This window comes from Pan paniscus, chromosome 19 (assembly GCF_029289425.2).
Source record: "Pan paniscus chromosome 19, NHGRI_mPanPan1-v2.0_pri, whole genome shotgun sequence".
Lineage (NCBI taxonomy): Eukaryota > Metazoa > Chordata > Mammalia > Primates > Hominidae > Pan > Pan paniscus.
The window spans coordinates 17,823,386-17,844,424 of record NC_073268.2 but is presented as its reverse complement, the minus strand read 5'-3'; the positions used below and the strand labels follow the sequence as shown (position 1 = coordinate 17,844,424).

General features: G+C 38.3%; 2 protein-coding genes across 17 annotated transcripts in view; one reads left to right on the top strand and one right to left on the bottom strand.

The window, feature by feature from the left end:
- The window catches only part of CDC27 (cell division cycle 27), a 71,572-nt gene extending 52,153 nt beyond the window's left edge, over nt 1-19,419 (bottom strand). For 6 of the 16 annotated variants that reach the window (XM_003809515.7, XM_008961739.5, XM_008961741.5 and 3 more), the window contains exons 1-4: nt 19,253-19,391; nt 11,662-11,737; nt 2,032-2,179; nt 30-155 (exon numbers count right to left, since the gene is read on the bottom strand). In XM_003809515.7, coding sequence (XP_003809563.1) covers nt 30-155; nt 2,032-2,179; nt 11,662-11,737; nt 19,253-19,279 — 377 coding nt within the window. In that variant the 5' untranslated portion in view covers nt 19,280-19,391. Of the gene's footprint in view, nt 1-29; nt 156-2,031; nt 2,180-11,661; nt 11,738-19,252 lie in introns of all 16 variants that reach the window. The other 10 variants (XM_003809514.6, XM_008961740.5, XM_024926145.4 and 7 more) reach the window with 6 other exon arrangements.
- The window catches only part of MYL4 (myosin light chain 4), a 34,820-nt gene continuing 32,812 nt past the window's right edge, over nt 19,032-21,039 (top strand). The window contains exon 1 of the mRNA XM_034941553.4: nt 19,032-19,578. The gene's annotated coding sequence lies outside the window, so the exon portion shown is untranslated. The remainder of the gene's footprint in view (nt 19,579-21,039) is intronic.

The window sequence follows — 21,039 nt, the reverse complement described above, 5'->3', positions numbered from 1 at the left end:
TTCTGACAGTTTGAATCATTCTTACTTACCAATATACATGTCCCAACAATGAAAGAGTAAAGCAAGCTGAATCACCAAACTCAGTAACAATATCATCATGGCTTTTCTGCTTATTAAACACTCCACCAGATAAGATTTGTTCCCCTTCTGCAAGCCTTTAAAATACAAATTTAAAGATTTTTAAAAACCAATATAAAAAGCAGTTCATGTAAACATATTCTTCATTACCAAAGTGCATCTAACTATGGAGACACAAATTTTTTCTCTCTCTCTCTTTCCTTTTCCTTCCTTCCTTCATCCCTCCCTCTCTCTGTCTTCCTTTCTTTAAAGAGATAGGGTCTTGCTTTGTTACCCAGGCTAGAGTGCAGTAGTACAATCATAGTTCACATGGCCTCAAATTCCTGGACTCAGGTGAGCCTCTTGCATCAGCCTTGTGAGTAGCTGGGCCTACAGGTGCACACCACCACACCCAGCTAATTTTTAATTTTTTTGTAGAGACAGGGTCTCACTATGTTGACCAGGCTGGTTTCAAACTCCTGGGCTCATGCAATCCTCTCATCTCATGGGATCACAAGCATGAGACACTGCACCTGGCCAATTTGTTTTTTGTAAAAAAAATTTTTTTTAATTACAATAGTGGCAAACACTTATTCAGAATCATTTGAGAGGCTGGAAATTTATGATCTTAAAATTTCACTTTTACCTTTAAAAACAGAATCAATTACATTTAGTCTCTGTATGTACAAATCCAGTCTGAGCAACATATTCATTACTCATGTCAGAAGGAACAGAAGATGATTACTATACTGGGGGAGAAAATATAAATGGTTCTTCATTAACAAACATGGTGGTCCTTTTTACTTCCTTAAAATAGAAATGTATATGCAAATTAAACAAGACTAACATAGTTTAACTAAAAATTGCATACTTATGCCCGGCACAGTGGCTCAAGCCTATAACCCCAGCATTGTGGGAGGCCAAGGTGGGAGGACAGCTTGAACCCAAGAGTTCAAAACCAGCCTGGGCAACATAGTGAGACCCCATCTATACAAAAAATAAGAAAATTAGCCAGGTGTAGTGACACGTGTCTGCAGCTCCAGCTACGTGGGAGGCTGAGATGGGAGGATCGCTTAGGCCCAGATGGGGACTGCAGTGAGCCATCATCACCCCACTGCACTCCAGCCTGAGCAACACAGCAGGACCCTTTCTCTAAAAAAAGGAAAAAAAAAAAAAAGGAACTGGCAAATTACATAAGAAAGATTTTTAAGAATTCCACATTAGGATCTTTGAAATTTAAAAGTAATTCAACAACAAATGTCTCAGAAATTTCAGATATTTTAGCTAGCTTTAATTAAAAAGCCATCAATTAGTCACTGGACAGATAATATAGTTATTGATCAGTCTATGGTGAGACTTACTTGTATCTTCCCCTTGTAAACCTACAAGCCAATTATACATACAGGCTTTTACAAATATCTAACACCGTTTACACATGTGACCGTTTAGTCCCTTTTACCATTATTCCATCTCTTACAGTACAGAAAAGAATTGAATAGAACCTAACTATCTGTATCTCTAAATGCCTCCAAATTTGGTATAGGGACAGCTGACTTGGTTTAACTGTAATGTGCAAAAGAAGTACTCAATAAAATGATCTTGAAAGGAAACTATACAATCACCTAAACACAAGGGAGCCTTAATCTCAAGTGAGCTGGTGGGTTTTCAGGCTTATTCAAATTGGTCTAACACTGAAAGCAAAGAAAACGAAATATTTGTGATCATTTAAGAAACCAATAAAAATCGGTTATAACTTAAGTTTCTCCAGAGTTAAACTCTATTATTTATTACCATAACAATGAAATCTCCATAATATAAATAATGCCATAGGCAACAGTGTAAACATTTCGAATGTTACTGAAATAGATGGAAAACAGGGAAGAAAGGGAATCAGAGTTTAATCTGAAAGGAATTTTATCCAAAATTCAACAGTGTAAGTAAAACAAAATAGCTAGAAAATATTTTAAAACTTACTTGCTGAGATCAACACAACATTTTGCAAGCAGGTATTTGCATTGCGGTGTAGTACAACTGTGTCCTTTCAAGAGTCTATATGCTTTATATGCCTTTCCTGAGCGGTAATAACAGGTTGCCAGTAAAAACAAGGCTTCTTCTGAGTGTACTAAAAACAGACATTTTTTAAAAAGGCTATTGTTCAGTATATTGAATGATAATCAGTTTATCATGCAATAAACAAGTTTAGCAAAAAAAAAAAATTAGGCTTGCTATTTTAACACAAAACAATCACTTATTAATTCAAATTTGAATTATGGAGAAACGGTTTGCTTATAGCAAAGTCAGTTCCTTAGATCTTGATTACTTTTCTCTATAAGAAACCAAGGAAATAATACAATGAAGACAATCATGGTATTCTCTGTAAATATTTAAGAAAAGCATACACACACAGAAACACCCCTGCCTTTAAACAGACTACCAGTAAAGGATCTTGTTTTTAGGTAATATTTTTCTAATAAATCTTTTGGGAGGATAGAAGTCAAATTTCATTAGCAAGAGAAACCTGAGTGTAAATAAATCTAACTACCAATATGAAATAATTTCTATATTTTAAAAAGACCAGATTGAAAAAAATCCACTTGTTTTGCTTTATCAAATATACATTAAATTATATTTAAGATAAATTATAAATTGTGAATGCTCACACCATTTTAACATTCAGTTGACAGACTATAGTAACAATAATTAAATTACATTACAATAGCAAGAGCTGAGTTATCTATCAATCTGTCCCTCCTTTTTACATTAGGAAATGCCCCCTGCCTTCTTAATGCAAGTGGCATTTTTCACCCTTATTTAGTCTATGTCTCTACTAAACTGATCATCACTTCACTTCTATCCCCACAATCCAGGGTCTACAGAGGCAACAACAAAGAGGATGGAAAGAGAGGGAAAACCACAAAACTGTGCTTCTAAAAATGGGTTATGCAATAATACCAGTGAGCTGAAGGATCTTCTAAGCCAGTGGTTCTCAAAGTGTGGTCCTTGTACCAGTATCAGCATAACTTGGAAACTTGCTAGAAATGAAAATTTTTGTGTCCCATCTCATACCCACTAAATTAGTAATTCTGGGAGTAGGAACCAGTAATCTACGTGGTTAACAAACTCTGCAAGTGATTCTGTGGCATTCTCAAGTTTGAGAACCACTGTTGTAAAGTACAAGACAAACTTGCCACATCTTTTTAAATAGTTAACATCATTCTAAGAGTTTGGATAAAAAAGTAATTTGAAATTTTATTTCTAAGTTTTTTGTCACAGATATGTGCAAGCAAAAACCAACAGAACCCTTCTTCTCTGGTCCATCTTATGGTTTTTTATGAAACCACAGTGTAAAAAATAATAAATAGTAAATGATAAGAAATTTTGGCAGATGTGTTTTAATGAGATGTATAGTAGTATTAGTGCTGCAGCTACAAAAAAAAAAAAAGAATGGGGCGCTCACTGCAGTAGGAATAAACTATTAATTTTACTGAGCTACAACTTCTAATTTACATAAGTTAGAAAGTTTGATTTCCTCTAGATTTTACAATGGTCTGGTTTCTTTTCACCTTATAAGTTTTTAAAAACTATTGATTATACCAATAAACAATGGCTCCCACAAACTAATTTAACTCCCAGTCACAGTAATGCTGTCTCAATTGTTTACAAATATTTGATTATGTGTAGGTCCACTTTCACTGCAATAAAATTGCCTAATAAAGACACCAACTATTCTTTTTGTGTGTACGTGTGCGTGTGTAATTTTAGTGTAATACTGCAATTAGCTTTTTGAAGCATAATAACTTAAAAATTATATGTTCAAATGGGAATACGGATTGGTGATTTAGGCAAAACTTAAAAATAATGAAACTGGCCAGGCGTGGTGGCTCATGCCTGCAATCCTAGCACTTTGGGAGGCTGAGGCAGGCAGATCACCTGAGGTCAGGAATTCAAGACCAGCCTGGCCAACATGGCGAAACCCCGTCTTCTACTAAAAATACAAAAATTAGCCAGGCGCGGTGGCGCAAGCCTGTAATCCCAGCTACTCCGGAGGCTGAGGCAGGAGAATCGCCTGGACCCAGGAGGCAGAGACTGCAGTGAGCCGAGATCGTGCCACTGCACTCCAGCCTGGGTGACAGAGTGAGATTCTGTTTAAATAAATAAATAAATATAATGAAACTGTCAGATAAGGAAGCAAATCCAGAGCAATCTGAAGTGTTGTGACACAGGTGGTTTCTTAGGCTCCTCACAAGTAACTTGGCAGCAGAAAAAGATAACAGTACCCCAAACACAACTAAAGAAGCAGTGGTAAGCAGCCATAAATCTAAAAAGCACAGAATATGTTTACTGGATAGGATTGACAAAGATTTCATCTAGAACAGTAACTCCAACTTACAGATAATGGCTGTCTGAAATGCCATGTTCAGAAAACTTCTTGAGGCTGATCATGGCCTAGCTACCAAGAGTAGTGATCAAAATAACAGGATCCAGAAACAGTTATAGATGTTTGCATGTCACTTATTTACCATCCTTTATTTACAGACTTAATTAAAATATGGGATTAGAATTATAAGGTCCATAATATATTTCATAATCATGAATGAAGTTAGCATTGACTCCATTAAGTCACTCTTAAAGTAATATTGAGAAATCAATCGTGTACTAGTTAAATTATGCTATGTCCATGTGATGAAAAATACAGACATAGAAAGATTTCCAGAATGTACTGCTAAAGTGAAAAAACAAACAAATTAAGCCTGTAATCCCAGCACTTTGGGAGGCCGAGGCAGGTGGATCACCTGAGGTCAAGAGTTCAAGGCCAGCCTGGCCAACATGGTGAAACCCCATCTCTACTAAAAATACAAAAATCAGCCGGGTGTGGTGGCGTGCACCTGTGATCCCAGCTACTCGGGAGGCTGAGGCAGAACAATCACTTGAACCCGGGAGGCAGTGGTTGCAGTGAGCTGAGATCATGCCACTGCACTCCAGCCTGGGCAACAGCGAAACTCGGTCGAAACAGGACTATCGAAACAGGACAGGACAGGACAGGACAGGACAGGACAGGACAGGACAGGACAGGAAAGGAAAGGAGAGAGAGAAAGAAAGAAAGAAAGAGAGAAAGAGAGAGAGGAAGGAAGGAAGGAAGGAAGGAAGGAAGGAAGGAAGGAAGGAAGGAAGGAAGGAAGGAAGGAAGGAAGGAAGTTGTAGCAGCACTACTGAAGTTCCTCTTCTTACAAACAGGTTTGGCTTCAAAATTGGAAAGGTCTTTTGAGTGTAAGTCCAAAATAATTAAGAGGGGTTTAACCTTGCATCCTCCAGATACATTTACATCAAACAGAAAGGTAAATTAGTCTTTCAAAGCTTTTAAACCAGATAGACGCCTCTTCTTCACACCGATTTATAATCTAAATAAGCAGCCTTTCTAAAATGGACCAATTTTGACAAATTTAAAATTTGTTGAGGTGACTGTTCTTTACCTAGCCTTGATAAACTATACAAATATCAGAGAAGCCCTCAGAGGTTAGAGTACTCTATGGCTACCCTGTCATGAACTCTGATGTTGTGTGAATTTAAGGGCATAGAACCTATGGAACTTTTTATGATTTGTGACACATGTTTCAAATTGATTATCTGGGCCAGGCACAGTGGCTCATGCCTGTAATCTCAGCACTCTGGGAGGCCAAGGTGGGCAGATCACTTGAGTCCACGAGTTGGAGACCAGCCTGGCCAACATGGCGAAACCTCATCTCTACTAAAAATACAAAAATTAATCAGGCATAGTGGTGCATGTCTGTAATTCCAGCTTCTTGGGAGGTAGAGGTACAAGAATCGCTTGAACCTGGGAGGCAGAGGTTGCAGTAAGCTGAGATCACGCCACTGCACTCCAGCCTGGGCAACAGAGCGAGACTCTGTCTCAAAAGAAAAAAAATAAAACAAATTGATTATCTGTTAAGTTTTTAAATCAACTATAAGTAGTATGACATGTGGATTAAAGTACCGACTCTGAAGCTAGACTGCTTGGGTTCAGATTCTGGCACTTCAACCTACTAGCTATGACTTAGGGCAGAGTTACTTAACTTCTCTGACCCTCATTTTTTTTTCATCCGATAAGGACTATGATACCTACCTTTAAAGGTTGCTGTTAGGATTAAATGACTTAATACATGCACAGCAATTAGGATAGTATCTGACACATAGTGAAGGCTGTATGTGCTATTATTTTAATTATTGGCCTTCTCTTAAATTTACAATACCTGAATAGATATTTGATATTAATGCAGGGGGTACATAAGTGTCCCTGAGCCACATGCTCAAGTAATTCTATTTCATCAACTTTTTTTTTTTTTCTGTTTTCAATTGTATGGAGGCTATACTTTTCTTATATTTCATTATTCATTCTGTTGTTCAGAGTCATTTCTACTGTTGAACATTTCATCTACATATGCAACTTTAGCATATGAATACTATTCTCAATGTTTATCTTTTCTACATTTATTTACATCCTGCATTTCAATACCAACTGGTTTTATACCTGTTGTTAATGATGGGGTTAATAGTGCTCTTAAGTATTTTAAAACCACGCTTAGAGTAAAAAGACCACAAATAAAAGAGGGCTGGAAGAAGTTTTAAAAGGCTCCTTAGTGTTTGAGGCAGAAAATGGCAATATATGAGGAGAAAAAAGATGGCCAAATTGTGCAGGGCTTTGTAAACTGTGTAAAGATTTAGGAACAGATCCTTACAACAATTAGATACTTCTGAAGGGTTTTAAGAAGGAACATAAATTTGGGAGGGGAAAAGGAACAGGCAGGGAACGGGAGATGAGGAAAATTCAGTTAGTGGTATCTTAGGTTAGATTTGAATATATTGAGTTTGATGTGTCTGTGAAACATCCAAGTTAATTCAACGAAAATAGGTGAGTCTTGGATCAATAAAGGCCTCAAAATGATACATTATTCCACATCTTTAGTAGAATTCTGGATATTCTTTAATACTGATCTTAACACAATCTGGTAAATAGTTTTTTTTTATATGTTGCCATTTGTACGCATATATTTCTGTGAGTTTGGGCTCTCAGTATCCTAGCTAATAGAAAAGAAACAGATGCTGAACGTTTTACTCTGGTTCAGTTCTCTCCCACTGAGCCTAATTTACTAAAATTGATACACCCAATGCAATCTATACATCTTACCCACTAATCACTAAGACAGGTAGAAAACTGGTGAACGATTTTACGGTCATTTAAAATGCATTCAAGTAGGGCGCAGCAGCACATGCCTGTATTCCTAGCTACTTGGGAGGATCGCTTGAGCCCAAGTGTTTGAGGCCAGCATGGGCAACATAGGGAGATCTTGACTTAAAAAAAAATGTTTAAAAAGTACTAATATTAAAAAATAAAGGCCAGATACAGTGGCTCCCGCCTGTATTCCCAGCACTTTGGGAGGCCGAGGTGGACAGATCACTTGAGGCTAGGAGTTTGAGTCCGGCTTAGCCAACATGGTGAAACTCCATCTCTACTAAAAATACAAAAATTAGCTGGGTGTGGCCGCAGGCGCTTATAATCCCAGCTACTCAGGAGGCTGATGCAGGAGAATTGCCTGAACCTGGGAGGCAGTCAGCCGAGATTGGGCCACTGCACTGCAGCCTGGGTGACAGAGGGAGACCCTATCTGAAACAAACAAACAAAAACATTTTGCAGTGTGGGATGTAAAACCCACATTAATTTAAGATAAAACAGTAGACCTTAAGCAATTTTGAACTCTGGGCTAGGACCCTCAAAATAACCTAGGAATACATGTTGACACAAGGTTTTCAGCTGTTTCTCTTTCTTTTCCTTTCACTAGTTACAATCCTCTTAGTCTCATAGAGTTCCATAGGTAGCAATTACTTATGAAAAAAATGCACACAAAACTTATGTCTGGTTGATTTTCTGAACATAACTCTTATTTTATATAGAGCTATCACAGTAGTTGCATTAATGTATTTTTTTCCTCATAGTCTAACACTATTTCTATTTGTTGTATAGCACTTATTTCTATTCATTCTTAACAGTTAATTAACAAAAGAGAAAAACCTTGGTCAAGGGGATCAGGTATTGGTGGTGGGAAAGAAAAATACATGCTTACAATGGGGGAAGGGAATTTATTGGAGGGAGATGGTAAAATTAGGAGTTTTTCCAAAACAGCAAATCTCAACTCACTAGTGGACTGTGATGTCAATTTAGTGGTTATCAGCCTACGTTAAAACAACAACAACAAAACCACTCAATGGAAAATATTAGAGTGTATCATATCTAATAAGGGTAAAAAAAATCTGGCCAGGCCACAGTGGCTCACGTCTATAATCCCAGCACTTTGGGAGGCGGAGGTGGGAGGACTGCTTGAGACCAGGAGTTTAAGACTGGCCTGGGCAACATTGTGAGATCTCGTGTTCTCAAAAATACAAAAATTAGCTGGGCATGGTAGCATGTGCCTGTAGTCTCATCTAGTAGGGAGGTTGAGGTGGGAGGATTGTTTGGGCCTGGGAGGTCAAGGCTGAAGTGAGAAAAGATCACATGACTGCACTCCAACCTGGGTGACAGGCTATCTCAAAAATAAATAAATAAATAAAAACAAAAATAAGAAAAAAACCCCTGAAAAGTCACTGTATTAGGATATGTTAGGGGAGAGAGGGAACCTGTAAGGACTTTCTATGTGCCAGAAACTACAGCAGACTCTTTACATATTTTACTGTATTTAGTCCTTAAAACTATCTTGTTAAACAGATATTTCTCTTCTATTTTAAAGATAAGGAAAATAAGGCTCAGAATGACTTTTGGCTTAAGATCAAATGGCAAATGAGTATCTGAATTCAGATTCTCTTTCCTTTTTCCTTTTTTTTTTTTGAGACGGAGTCTCGCTCTGTTGCCCAGGCTGGAGTGCAGTGGTGTAATCTCGGCTCACCGCAACCTCCGCCTCGCGGGTTCAAGCAATTCTCCTGCCTCAGCCTCCTGGGTGGCTGGGATTACAGGCATGTGCCACTACGCCGGCTAATTTTGTATTTTTTAGTAGAGATGGGGTTTCTCCATGTTGGTCAGGCTGGTCTCAAATTCCCAACCTCAGGTGATCTGCCCACCTCAGCCTCCCAGATTCTCTCTTATATCATTCTGCTGTTCCTTCTTTCTGATCCCACAGTCTCAGGCCGACTATAAATCTCGAGAGAAAGACAAATGGGCGAAAAAGAACTAGTGAAACTGAGAAATTATTTCAAGAATTTGACTTACAGAAGATCCTACTGATCAACTGCTTTAGCCTCATGCCTTGTTGGATGTCTTTCTCCAAATATAGAAACTGCTACTAGTGACGTAGGAGGCCCCTGAGCAAACAGGTTACATCTAGCATATCAACTGATATTGTCCAGCCAAGAAAACTGTTGCCAAGAATTCTGAGGTTGGTTCAGTGGGAATGAGTACTGTAATGGATTAGTGATGCCTACTATGGTTGCAAATCAGAGAAGTGGTAATTGCTACCCTTGGGAAAGCAGAATCAGACAGATTACTAGTTACCGCCTGTGGACATTAGTCTCAGTTCTTCATCCAGAAAATGGCAATAGCAATGTCTATTTGATAGGATTATTGAAGATTAAATTAGTAACTAATATTAAATACTTAGAGTACCTAGTATACAGTAAGAAATCAATAAGTGATAGAATTATTGTTATTATTACTGAGCCAGGATAGTATCTGCTCTTACTACACTTAATTCTAAAATCTTTCCTCATATAAATATGGTTAAACCGAATGGTTAGGTTCTATATTGAAAGAAACTAACATTTACTGAGCAACTTTCCAAGTGCCAAGCATTGTATCAGGTACATAAATAATGTGGATTAAACAGCTTTATGTGGACTAATCTGGGAATCTTGCCACCAATTCTATGGGAAAATCTAATTGAATTCTAAACCATGAATTTACAATTTTTAAGAGCCTAACTATAATAAACTAGAAACTGCCTATTCTTTAATAATAAACAAAAACAAAAAGGAAATACTAGAAATAGAAGACAGTGGCCGAGTACAGTGGCTCACATCTGTAACTCCAGCTCTTTGGGAGGCTGAGGCAGGAGGATCACTTCAGTCCAGGAGTTCAAGGCTGCAGTGAGCTACGATTGTGCCACTGTACTCTAGCCTGGGTGACAGAGTGAGATTCTGACTCAACAAAAATTTTTAAAAATACAGCAAAATATGGGGCCTGCCTAGGTATCAATGAAAATATTTTTAAATAGATTATTCACAATAAACATCACTTTTGCATAAGTGAATGGAGTAGATTAATCTATTGTATAATCTTCTTTCTAAGCCTTCCATTCCTTCTCACCTTTCTAATCTTTTCATTGGGACCTTAAACTCCTGCTGCCCAGATCTTCCTCACTTTTCTCACTGAATTCCCATTCTCCACCGAGGAGACAGCTCTCTCACATGGACAGTAATCACCTTACATCCCACTATCTCAGAGTCAAGGTAAGGCTGGTTTCCACTTAACTTCTCAAAACTACTTCCAAGCATTGCTCTTTGTCCTTTTGTGAAATTTCCTGCCCCTGAGGTTTAGGCCTTGTTCTCACAACTCTCAGCTACTAAACCCATACTGTTTGACTTGTAAATTCCATTTAAAAGTATATAACCCAAGGAAATGACTCAAAAAAAAAAAAAAAAGCTGTACACAATGATCTATATCAGCATCTTAGAAAGGGAATTATAATAATGACAGAAACAAAACATACATTATCAGTGGTGTTTATTAAGCATTGATTAACAAGCCAGATGGCTGTGCTAAGGGCTTTAAATAAACCATCTCATTGAATTTTTAATTCTAAGGGGCAATGATTATTTTATAGATGAAATATCTGAATTTTCAGATATTAAAGTAACTCGTCCAAGGTTATAAAACTGTACATTTAAGTGACAGGTTAGGATTTGTTCCAAGGCTATAGAGTCTAAATCCATGTTCTTCACCATAGAATACAGACTCTTTTCTTAAAAAAAAAAAAAAAAAAAAATACATGGCATGGTGGCTCATGAGTATAATCCCAGCACTTTGGGAGGCCAAGGCAGGTGGATCACCTAAGCTCAGGAGTTTGAGACCAGCCTAGGCAACATAACAAAACCCTATCTCTACCAAAAAAAAAAAAAAATTAGCCAGGCGTGGTGGTCTGTGCCTGTGGTTCCAGCTACTTGGGAGGCTGATGTGGGAGGATCGCTTGAGCCTGGGAGGTAGAGGTTGCAGTGAGCTGAGATGGTCCCACTGTACTCCAACATGGGTGACAGAGTGAGACCCTGTTTCAAAAAAAAAAAAAAAAAAACACCCAAAACAACAAAAACCCTGGGGGAAAAAAAAACCTAAAGATTGAAAAATGATTAAGTAAATCATAGCATATAAACCTGAATCAATTCTACATAGTTATTAAAAGTAGTATGTAAGGGAACTACACAGAAAAAAAGTAAAGATTTTATGAACTAGTGTCAATCAGAAAAACAACAAGATGATGATAGCTAGAATCTTGTTACAGTGATAAAAAGTTATGGAATTTCATATATGTTATTCATTTATCATTCTACAGCAATGAATAGATTTCAAACCTTCTGCATAAAGGCGTTCTGCGAGGAAAACCGCATCTCGGTAAGCATAGTGGTTTAGTGCTTGCCATATAGCAGCCTGCAAATGGAGGAAAAAGAACATAAATATACATACATACAGACTTTCAAGGTAACTACTAGCACAGAGCCTTACATCAAACACTGAAATTAATATCCCTAATTTAAGTGACAAAACCCCAGTGCCCACAGAGCAAACTCCAGAGTGTGCCGGGCAAGGCTCTTCACAGCATGGCTCCTAACATATCTGAATTTCCTCACTCAACTCTCTATGGACTTTTAGGCTTCTGTGCCTTTGTACACCCTTTTCCTCCATTGGGCAATGTGGGCTCCCCTCACCAATCTCCCCTTATAAACTGCTCGTCCCTAAAGATCCAGCTTAAATAACATCTGCCCCATAAAGCTTTCCTGGCTGATGTCAAGCCATTTCTTTTTTAAGATACCTCTTCTAGTAGAGCACTCATAACATGGTTATTTGTTAACAGGACTGCCAACCCTACTAAACTACAGACTTTTAGCAGCAGTGGTTCTCAACCACTTTATGTGATATACATGACAGAGATATTAAAATGTATGTCATCCTCCCACAAAAACTTCCCTATCTATTACCTTTAATGCCACTCAATTCTCATCCACTCCAGGAAGCATATTGGAATGCAAATGAGTAAAGTTATCATAGGAATAACTTTTAATTTTTTGAATATATGTTTTCTCTTTTAGAATTACAAAACATATAACCTAAAGTATATATGAGATAGAAGGACATTTTAAGTAACAATAACCAAAGACATTTAGGCCCATGTACTCACCACCCAGCTTAAGAAATAAAATATCTCTGAAACTCCCTGTGTGTTCCTTGTTGATACCAAAACCTCTCCCTGCCCCAAAGAGGAAACCACCACACTGAATTTTCTTGACCTTTCTCTTGGTTTTCTTCACAATTTTATACATTTGTACATATCATCTCTAAGCAGTATAACATTTACTTTTTCCTGTTTTTGAACTTTAAAGAAATACAATCATATTGTATACATTCTGCTACGATCTGCTTTTGAAATCCAATGTTTTGAAAATTCATTCTTGATGTGTGTAGCTAGAGTTCATTTGTTTTCATTGCTGAATAAATAATATTTCCATTGTATAAACATATCAAAATCCAAAATGTATTTTATCTATTTTACAGCATGTGGACATTTGGGTTATTTCTAGGGTGTTTTTTTGTTTTGTTTTGTTTTTCCAATTATAACAATGCTGCAACAGTCTTAGATTCATCTCCTGGGGTATATATTTAAGAATCTCTCCAGCCTATCACGGTGGTGTGAGCCTTTAGTCCCAGCGACTCAGAAGGCTGAGCTGGGAAGACTGCTTGAGTCCAGGAGTTCAAGGCTATGATCATACCTGTGAATAGCTGCTGGAGTGCAATAGGAGCAAGACTCCCATCAAAAAAACACAAAAAAGAATCTCTCCAAATTAGGATATATATTTAGGAATAAAATTACTGGGTTGTTGAATATGCATATGTTCATCTTTACTAGGTAATGTCAAATCATTTTTAGTAATAAACTACTTTTGAGATATCTCACACCTGATCATGATACAAGCGTTATTTTTTATTTTTAGCACACACACCAGCTTATAATTTGTTGAATGATTTAAAAAGGTTACAACGGAAACCAGTAAAATCTGGTTACTGATCACTAGCTAACATTGTACCAGTACATCTAAATTATATTAAGTGATTAATATGCCTTAGATACAGTAAAGGCTCAATAAATTTTGTTGAACAAACAAGTAAATGTTTAATAATTCTGCAATGAGTGTATTAATTATAATTTTAAAAATAAAAGTAGTAAATGACTTAGCCCTTTCTATTTCCTCAAGAAAGAACAGTAATGAACTTAGTTTGGGATCTCCAGAGCCTCTTGTTTAACCTTTGTTTATATAGCTTAAATTTTATAAAGTCTCAAAGATGTCTAATTTTACCATTCCTATCTAGATACAAGGAAAAAGATGAGATTAGGCACCATTATTATACACTCTAATTGCACCAAGTACCTTTCCTTTGTAATACTTCCCACTGCTATAATTCTGTATTAATTTAGGAGAGTATTTGAGTGATGTTTTCCTCACTATATTATAAACTCCACAAGGTAGGGGCTACGTCTGTTTTTGCTCATTATTATACTCCCAGCATCCATTATGTGCTTTTAAAGCAGGTGCTTATATGTTGAATGAATAAGCAAATGATCTTTAACTTCTAGCAGTCTTCCACTGTTGACACTGTTGTACGTTAGTCTTAGCATTAAGTTTCTTTGTATTCCTAGATGTATATCTAATAATAAAGAATCTCTGGGAGTCTCTATTGAAAGAAACTCTGTGATAAATAGAAGAATTATTTTATTATGCAAATAATTACCACCAAATTACTCCTTTATGAAATCTGGGATTTCCTAAGAACCTACATGTTTAATTTTGCTGTAAGTGAAAGAAAATGGTGAGTAGAATGAAGATACCAAAGATTTGATGTTTGGAGACGTGCTCAAATTTGTGTGCCAGCACTTCCAGTAGTGGGACTTTGTGGGAAATACTCAACTTTTCTCAGCCTCAATCTCTTCATCTGATAAATGGAGTTTATTTATTGGAGTTGTTTTGTGGATTAAATGAAATGATCCATTTATAATGCTCCTAGTATACTATCATACATTAAGCACTTGGAAAACCTTTTCCTTGCCAATCTCTTAATATAAAGAAATTCAATAAATATGTAGTTTCTGTTGCATAACATCTCCCCAGCATACCTGCTACAACTGCTTATTTTGCAATATATAAGCCACAAAAGACTCAAATGATTTACCAGCTATTTTACTACTATGGACCACTAGGAAAATTTCACACACATATACTAAAGTCAAAAAGTCCTAGAGCTTTGAAATTTTTTCTGTCCTTTTAAAATTAAAGAAATAAGAGGCAAGGGCGGGGGGAAAAAAGAAGGAAAAAAGGTATCATATTCAAGAGTTGTATCCATTTCTGACTTAAAATCAAGCTTTGCTCAGAACATCATTCCCTTATCACCAGTTCTTAAGAGCATCAGAAAAAACTTGCCATCTCGAGAATCTCACATACTGCTTCCATCCCGCTTTGCTCAATCAATTCTAAGTTCCTGACTAACAGTGTCTCTTGTGCCGGGATTGCGGGGGAGAACAGATTATTCTCTAAGGCACTACAGATTAGTAGCTGATGATGAACAGGGCTAAAATCAGCACCTCTGCCCAACTGATGGTGTGGGCCTTCCCTTAAAAGAACAACACCCAGTGCATTACCGCTAGAGTTCTACAAATTAAAGCCAGATGAACGAAATGCTGCTAAAAGAAAGTTATGAAGCCAAAAAGAACAACGCTCCTCTCCCTCTCCCCTAAAAAATGTTTAAGAGAAATCTGACTGATTAATGGGTTAGTCCCCAGGTGCACTAATTTAAAAGATAAATAAACCAACAGCTTAAAGTTGCAAAATTCCTTACCAGCTAGCTATTCTTAAATATAAAATATTATTTAAAATATAAACAAACCTCTATAAGTTGTACTTAGACTTAAATGTAATCACTATAAATTTTTCTCTTTTTTTTTTTGAGACAGAGTCTCACTCTGTCACCCAGGCTGGAGTGCAGTGGCGCGATCTCGGCTCACTGCAAGCTCCACCCCCTGGGTTCACACCATTCTCCTGCCTCAGCCTCCTGAGTAGCTGGGACTACAGGTGCCTGCCACCATGCCCGGCTAATTTTTTTTGTATTTTTAGTAGAGAAGGAACGGTTTCACCCTGTTGGCCAGGATGGTCTCGATCTCCTGACCTCGTGATCCGCCTGCCTCAGCCCCCCAAAGTGCTGGGATTACAGGCGTGAGGCACTGCGCTCGGCCTGTAATCACTATAAATTTTTTGTTAGAGAAAGCTTATTACAAAAAATTTGTTTACTTGTTTTTGTTAAATTTTTTATACATTTTGTGTTCTTGTTTTTGTCAAAAAAGCTGTCTTTATTTTATTTTATTTGTTGGTCTTGAACTCCTTGGCTCAAGTGATCTGTCTGCCTCAGCCTCTGGGATTGTGCTGGGATTACAAGCGTGAGCCACTGTGCCCAGTCAGCTGCCCTTTTTTAAAAACCATAAAATAAATGGATAATAAAGGCTTCAGACAATGTAAGAAGATATAAAGAAAAAAATCACTGTTGAAATTTCATATTATACATTATAATTGAATTTCTAGGATACTGATTTAGTTTAGATGCACGTCAGTGGTTCTCACTCTGGGCAATTTTGCCTTCTTACTCCCAACTAATGCCCCAACATTTAGCAATGTCTAGAGGGTATTTTTGGTTGTCACAAATGGAGGGGTCATCCAGTGGTTAGAAGCCAGGGATGCTACAAAACATTCTACAATGCACAGCTTCCAACAAAGTATTAGCTTGCCCCAAATGTCAATAGTGCTCAGATTAAGCAGCCCTGGTCTACATGATCATGCAGTTGGATTATTCTACTAGTCTGTACGTCTAACTCTTGTCTCTTCCTCCCTTTCCAACAGCACCAGATAAATATTCCCAAAGTGGTGCTTTTATTACATAATTCCTCTGCTCAAAAACTCTTCTGCTCATATAATGGTTATTCATTACCAATGCACATTAAATCTAAATTTCTCATTGAGTAGCCAAAATATGTTACTCTTTGAATCCATGTTAGATGCTGTCCCTGAACATTTTATCCCCAGCCAAGAGTACTCCTTCACCATCTAATGATCTCTAAAACAGTATCATGTATATAGTACCCAATTGCTATATTGCTTATTAAATTAATTTTCGAAAGGCTTATTTACAACTTCATCCAACACTTCTGTGAAGTCTTACCCCTAGGAATAATTGCTAAATCTATATAAAATCTCTTTGCTTCTTTTTTAAAAACCAATTTCACCAGGTGACTTTTATAAATATCCAAAAAGCTCTCACTGAAGTCACTTAGGCTAGTGTGTCTTTCCAAATAGTTACTATTAAAAATAAAAGAACTGACAGAAATTCTGCCTCATATGTGAGACTTTTGTAAGGACTCAAATATAAAGTAATACTCTTCTGAGAAGTAGTAATTTGAGACAGAGTTTTAATTTAGGCATATATGGTATATCGGACTGGCCATTCTACATTAAAACTTTAAAGAAAAAAAAATGCAGAAAACAGTTCTTCATATTTTCTGTGAACTTTTTCCTATGCCTAGTAATACCATCAACTCTGAGGCATTCCAAGAAAGAACAATTTTCCAACTTACTCTCATTGCTTTCCAAATACACGCAATCTGTCATCATAGTTTTTTTTAATAAAGACAGTATCTTATATATCTGTCCTATTTTTATTCTCTTCCTAATTCTTTCCCATTTGCAGCACTATCCCTGATCATTGATCTTTATCATTGTAGCCAAAGTTGCTTGTTCTTCTCACTGTTCCAAATCCATTCTTGAATGGCTTCTTATACTATACAACCAAAATTTTCACCTAGTCATATCCTAAAACTTTCTACCACTATCTCAAAAATCTAATGGACAATGCTACTATGAAAAAGAAGCAAATTTGACATTTAAGCCTTAAAAATATCAAAGTGTATTACTGCTCAGAGTACTTTAAGGACAAACAGGAAACCTGATGGGTACTATCTAGAAACAGGCTACATATTCCTTTTCTTTTCTATGCTTTTATTTATTTTTTATTTATTTATTTATTTTGAGATGGAGTCTCACTCTGTCGCCCAGGCTGGAGTGCAGCGGGACCATGTCGGCTCACTGCAAACTCCATCTCCTGGGTTCAGGCAATTCTCCTGCCTCAGCCTCCCAAGTAGCTGGGATTACAGGCGCCCACCACCACGCCTGGCTAATTTTTTATATTTTTAGTAGAGACAGGGTTTCACTGTGTTGGCCAGGCAGGTCTCGAACTCCTGACCTCAGGTGATCCACCCGCCTCAGCCTCCAAAGTGCTGGGATTACAGGTGTAAGCCACCACGCCCGGCCTTCCATGCTTTTATAAAGTCTGAAATTATTATTAAATGGTGGTTATAGTCTATCAATGCAACTAGTTTATCACTTTAGAAGACTTCTGGGGCCAGAGAAGGCAAAAAAAAAAAAATCATTAACTATTAAAACAAAATTATAAGAATATGCAACAGAAATTAAATAACTTGAGTAATCTGCTTATCTATTTAAGTTCATGTTAGGCCTTAAAAAATTATATATATATAATTACCTCATCTACAACCAGAATAAAAAAAAAATCTTAAAAGAAGCTATACTGGTAAAAAGAATTTGGATGGAAATAGCTCTGGAAAAACTGATACAACTTACAGACAGGTAAATTTCATAAGATATAATCTTACGTTTTATTAATTCAAACACTAATAGCTGCTATATGTAAACAGCTGGAGAAAAAAACCAAACTAGAAGAAATGAGTATTTCGTGCTGTTTAGAAAAATGAAATAAATATGAAAGTAGTGATATATTAAAATATTTAGTTTGATACCTCAAGCCTTTTAAGGGCAATATGAAGGAATTTCTAAAAACCAGTTTGCTTTATAACTTCAAAATAAAGTCCATGACTCAATGACAGCAGTTGATAGAGGTCAATTCTGACCAAGTTAAAGATCATAGAGTGGGATGAAGTCTCCCAGACCTGGTCCATTACCAAGGCACAAAAGATTCAGTTTCTCCAGATGTCAGGGGGGAAAATGACTTGGCACCGCATCACACACTTAAAATCCAATAGGGTTCCTTTAATGCAACACAGCACTGTGCGTCAAAGCATACCCTGGTGTAAAGGCAGTGAAATGGACAGAAACACCATTATTTGTGTTTCATTTCCTGAATGCCTTATAAACATGCACAACAAAATGCTCCTGATCCCCATCAGAGAGGATGAAAACAACCCAAATGTGCCCTTTCCACCTCCTCCCCTGGTATTGGTGCTTGCACCTCAGCACTGAGGCTTGGAGTTGTCTTCTCAAACCATCATTGTCCGGTGGGAAATTCACCGAGAAAGGAAACGTGGGATAGGAAGTCTGTTACCAAAATAGAAATTAGTATTAAAGAGACCGATCCTACGCTCCCTCCACCCTCTCATATAAGACAAAATAAAAAAAACCTCCGTAAACTTGCCCTACCGTCACGAAGATCACACAAGCTCCGATCAAATGTGCTTCTCGATCATCTTTTAGGCAAGAGAGCGCTTGGGGTGCATTTTCGGCCCCTCATCTCCCACCCCCAGTCAAGCCAGGCCCCTGGACTGACAGGAAGGGCTGGCCGGACGTTGGCTCGGACGGGAAAGGCGGTTATTTTCGCCGAAGCCGCTCACGCTAAGGGTGAAGTAATGTAGGGCCAGAGGTAACACGGCTTAGGCTGTGGGCAAGGCCTCCGAACTGACTAAAGATAGGCAGGACACGGCAGCAGGGGAGGCGGGAGAAGCAGCCGGGCCTAGGCCGCACCAGGCCGCGGAGTGGCCCTACGCTGCTGCTTCCCGACCGAGGCTGCCAGCCAAGCCCCAGAGAAGAAGGTTATCATTACCTGGACGGGTTCCTGCAGCACCGTCATCCTCGAGGCTCAGGCCCACTTTCTGCAGTGCCTCAGGCCCCCCCTGTAGCGGCTCCGGCCCGGCCAGCCCCGGCTCATTTAAACTCACCAGCGACCGTTACCGGGGGATGGGGGAGGCCGAGCGATTGCCGAGTGTTTCCGAGCGGGACACGGGAATACCCGAAGTGGAGAAAGCCGAGCGGGAACCAGACGGAAAAGCCCGAAGGGAGTCGGAAATACCCGAGGTTGGTCGACGAGAGAGAAAACCGTTGCCGGAAATTGTCGAAGATTACCGGAAACTACCGAGTCTGACCCAAAGCGTAGGTTTCTCTTCTCAGCCACGCCTTCAGCCACGCACACCACGCCCAATCGGCCGTCCCAGGGTTGGGCTACGCCAAATCTGCAACCAGCAGGCTGGGCGTGGCGTGACAGCGCGGGCGGGTAGCGTTACGTGGCGGGGCTGCAGTGTGGATTAGCCCCTCAGCCCTTTTGGATTAATTGGTGTGCTGTAGATTATGAAGCAAAGGGTAAAACAGCAGAGTTTGGGGCTGTCTTTAATGAATCAACAAGTATTTGTCTATTGAGTTTAGATCATTCGTCCATTCCAGAAGTATCTACTCACGGCTCTGGGGGAAAGCTAAAGAAATTTGGAAAGATTGCCACTCCCCAAAGACATAGGATAGCTTCTGTCTTCAAGGAGATTAAGGTCTATTTAAGGGAAAAGCAGTGTAACAGAGAACGCTATATTATATGGTGCCTATTATAAGTAATATAAAAATTCAGAGAGGGCAATTGTGTTAAGATAAGGAAAGTTCTATGGAAGGAAAAAAAAGTTTAAAATGGAGTTTGAAGGATGGGTAAAATTAGAGGAAAAAGAAGTATAGGAAAGTGAAGGGAGGAAAAATGGGATCAGTCTGCTAAGAAGGCGTTAATTGGAAATAGTTACTTAGGTGAAGAGATCATGGAAAAGCTCAATAGGCCATTAGAAATTTTTATTTTTGATAGGTGAGGCATTCCGCTGTGGTGGGAAGAGTAGGGGGTCGGAAATTCAGAGGCCTGGTTTTGAATTTTATCTTTAGCACTAACTAGTCATAGGTCCTTGGCAAATTACCTCTCTGAACTTATGTTCGCTTAGTTTGAAAAAAAAGGATTGAGAGAATTCGATGTATTATAAATGTGGCCGTGTCTAGCATGCAATGTAGACTCTCTCATATTTCCTTTCTGCTCCCCCTCTCCCCCCAAAAAGAGTGAACCAGGGGACTGTTTAAATTTTGTTTTTCAGCAGATGAGGAAACAGTTTTTGAAAGTTACTTTTCTAGTCAGGAGCTCTCTAGGCTAGATGTGAGAATCATGATATATTCCATTGCTTGGAAATTTCCCTTTGGGTGATGTTAGAGGGAGATATTTTTTCTTTCATTTTTAAAAACAAGGCTGACAGAGCTACACTGCATCCTTCTCCACCGCCTTCTCTTGTCACTGTATATATACTTATAGCCCCTAAAGGGCAGGTGCTAAGATGATTTTTGGCTGCCCTGTGCCCAGTTGCTTTAGCGGGATTATGCTGGATGACTTGAGTGGTAACAGACTTTTACACTGGCCTGGAAAGTAGCCATTAGCTATTTAAAGTTTAAGTTAAAATGAAATTAAAAATGAAGTTCTTCAGATGCCCTAGCCACATTCCAAGGATTCAGTAGCCCTGTATGTGGCTAGTGACTGCCATATTGGACAGTCACACAGATATAGAAGAACATCACCAGCACTGGCTTGGCTAGGGCTGAAAG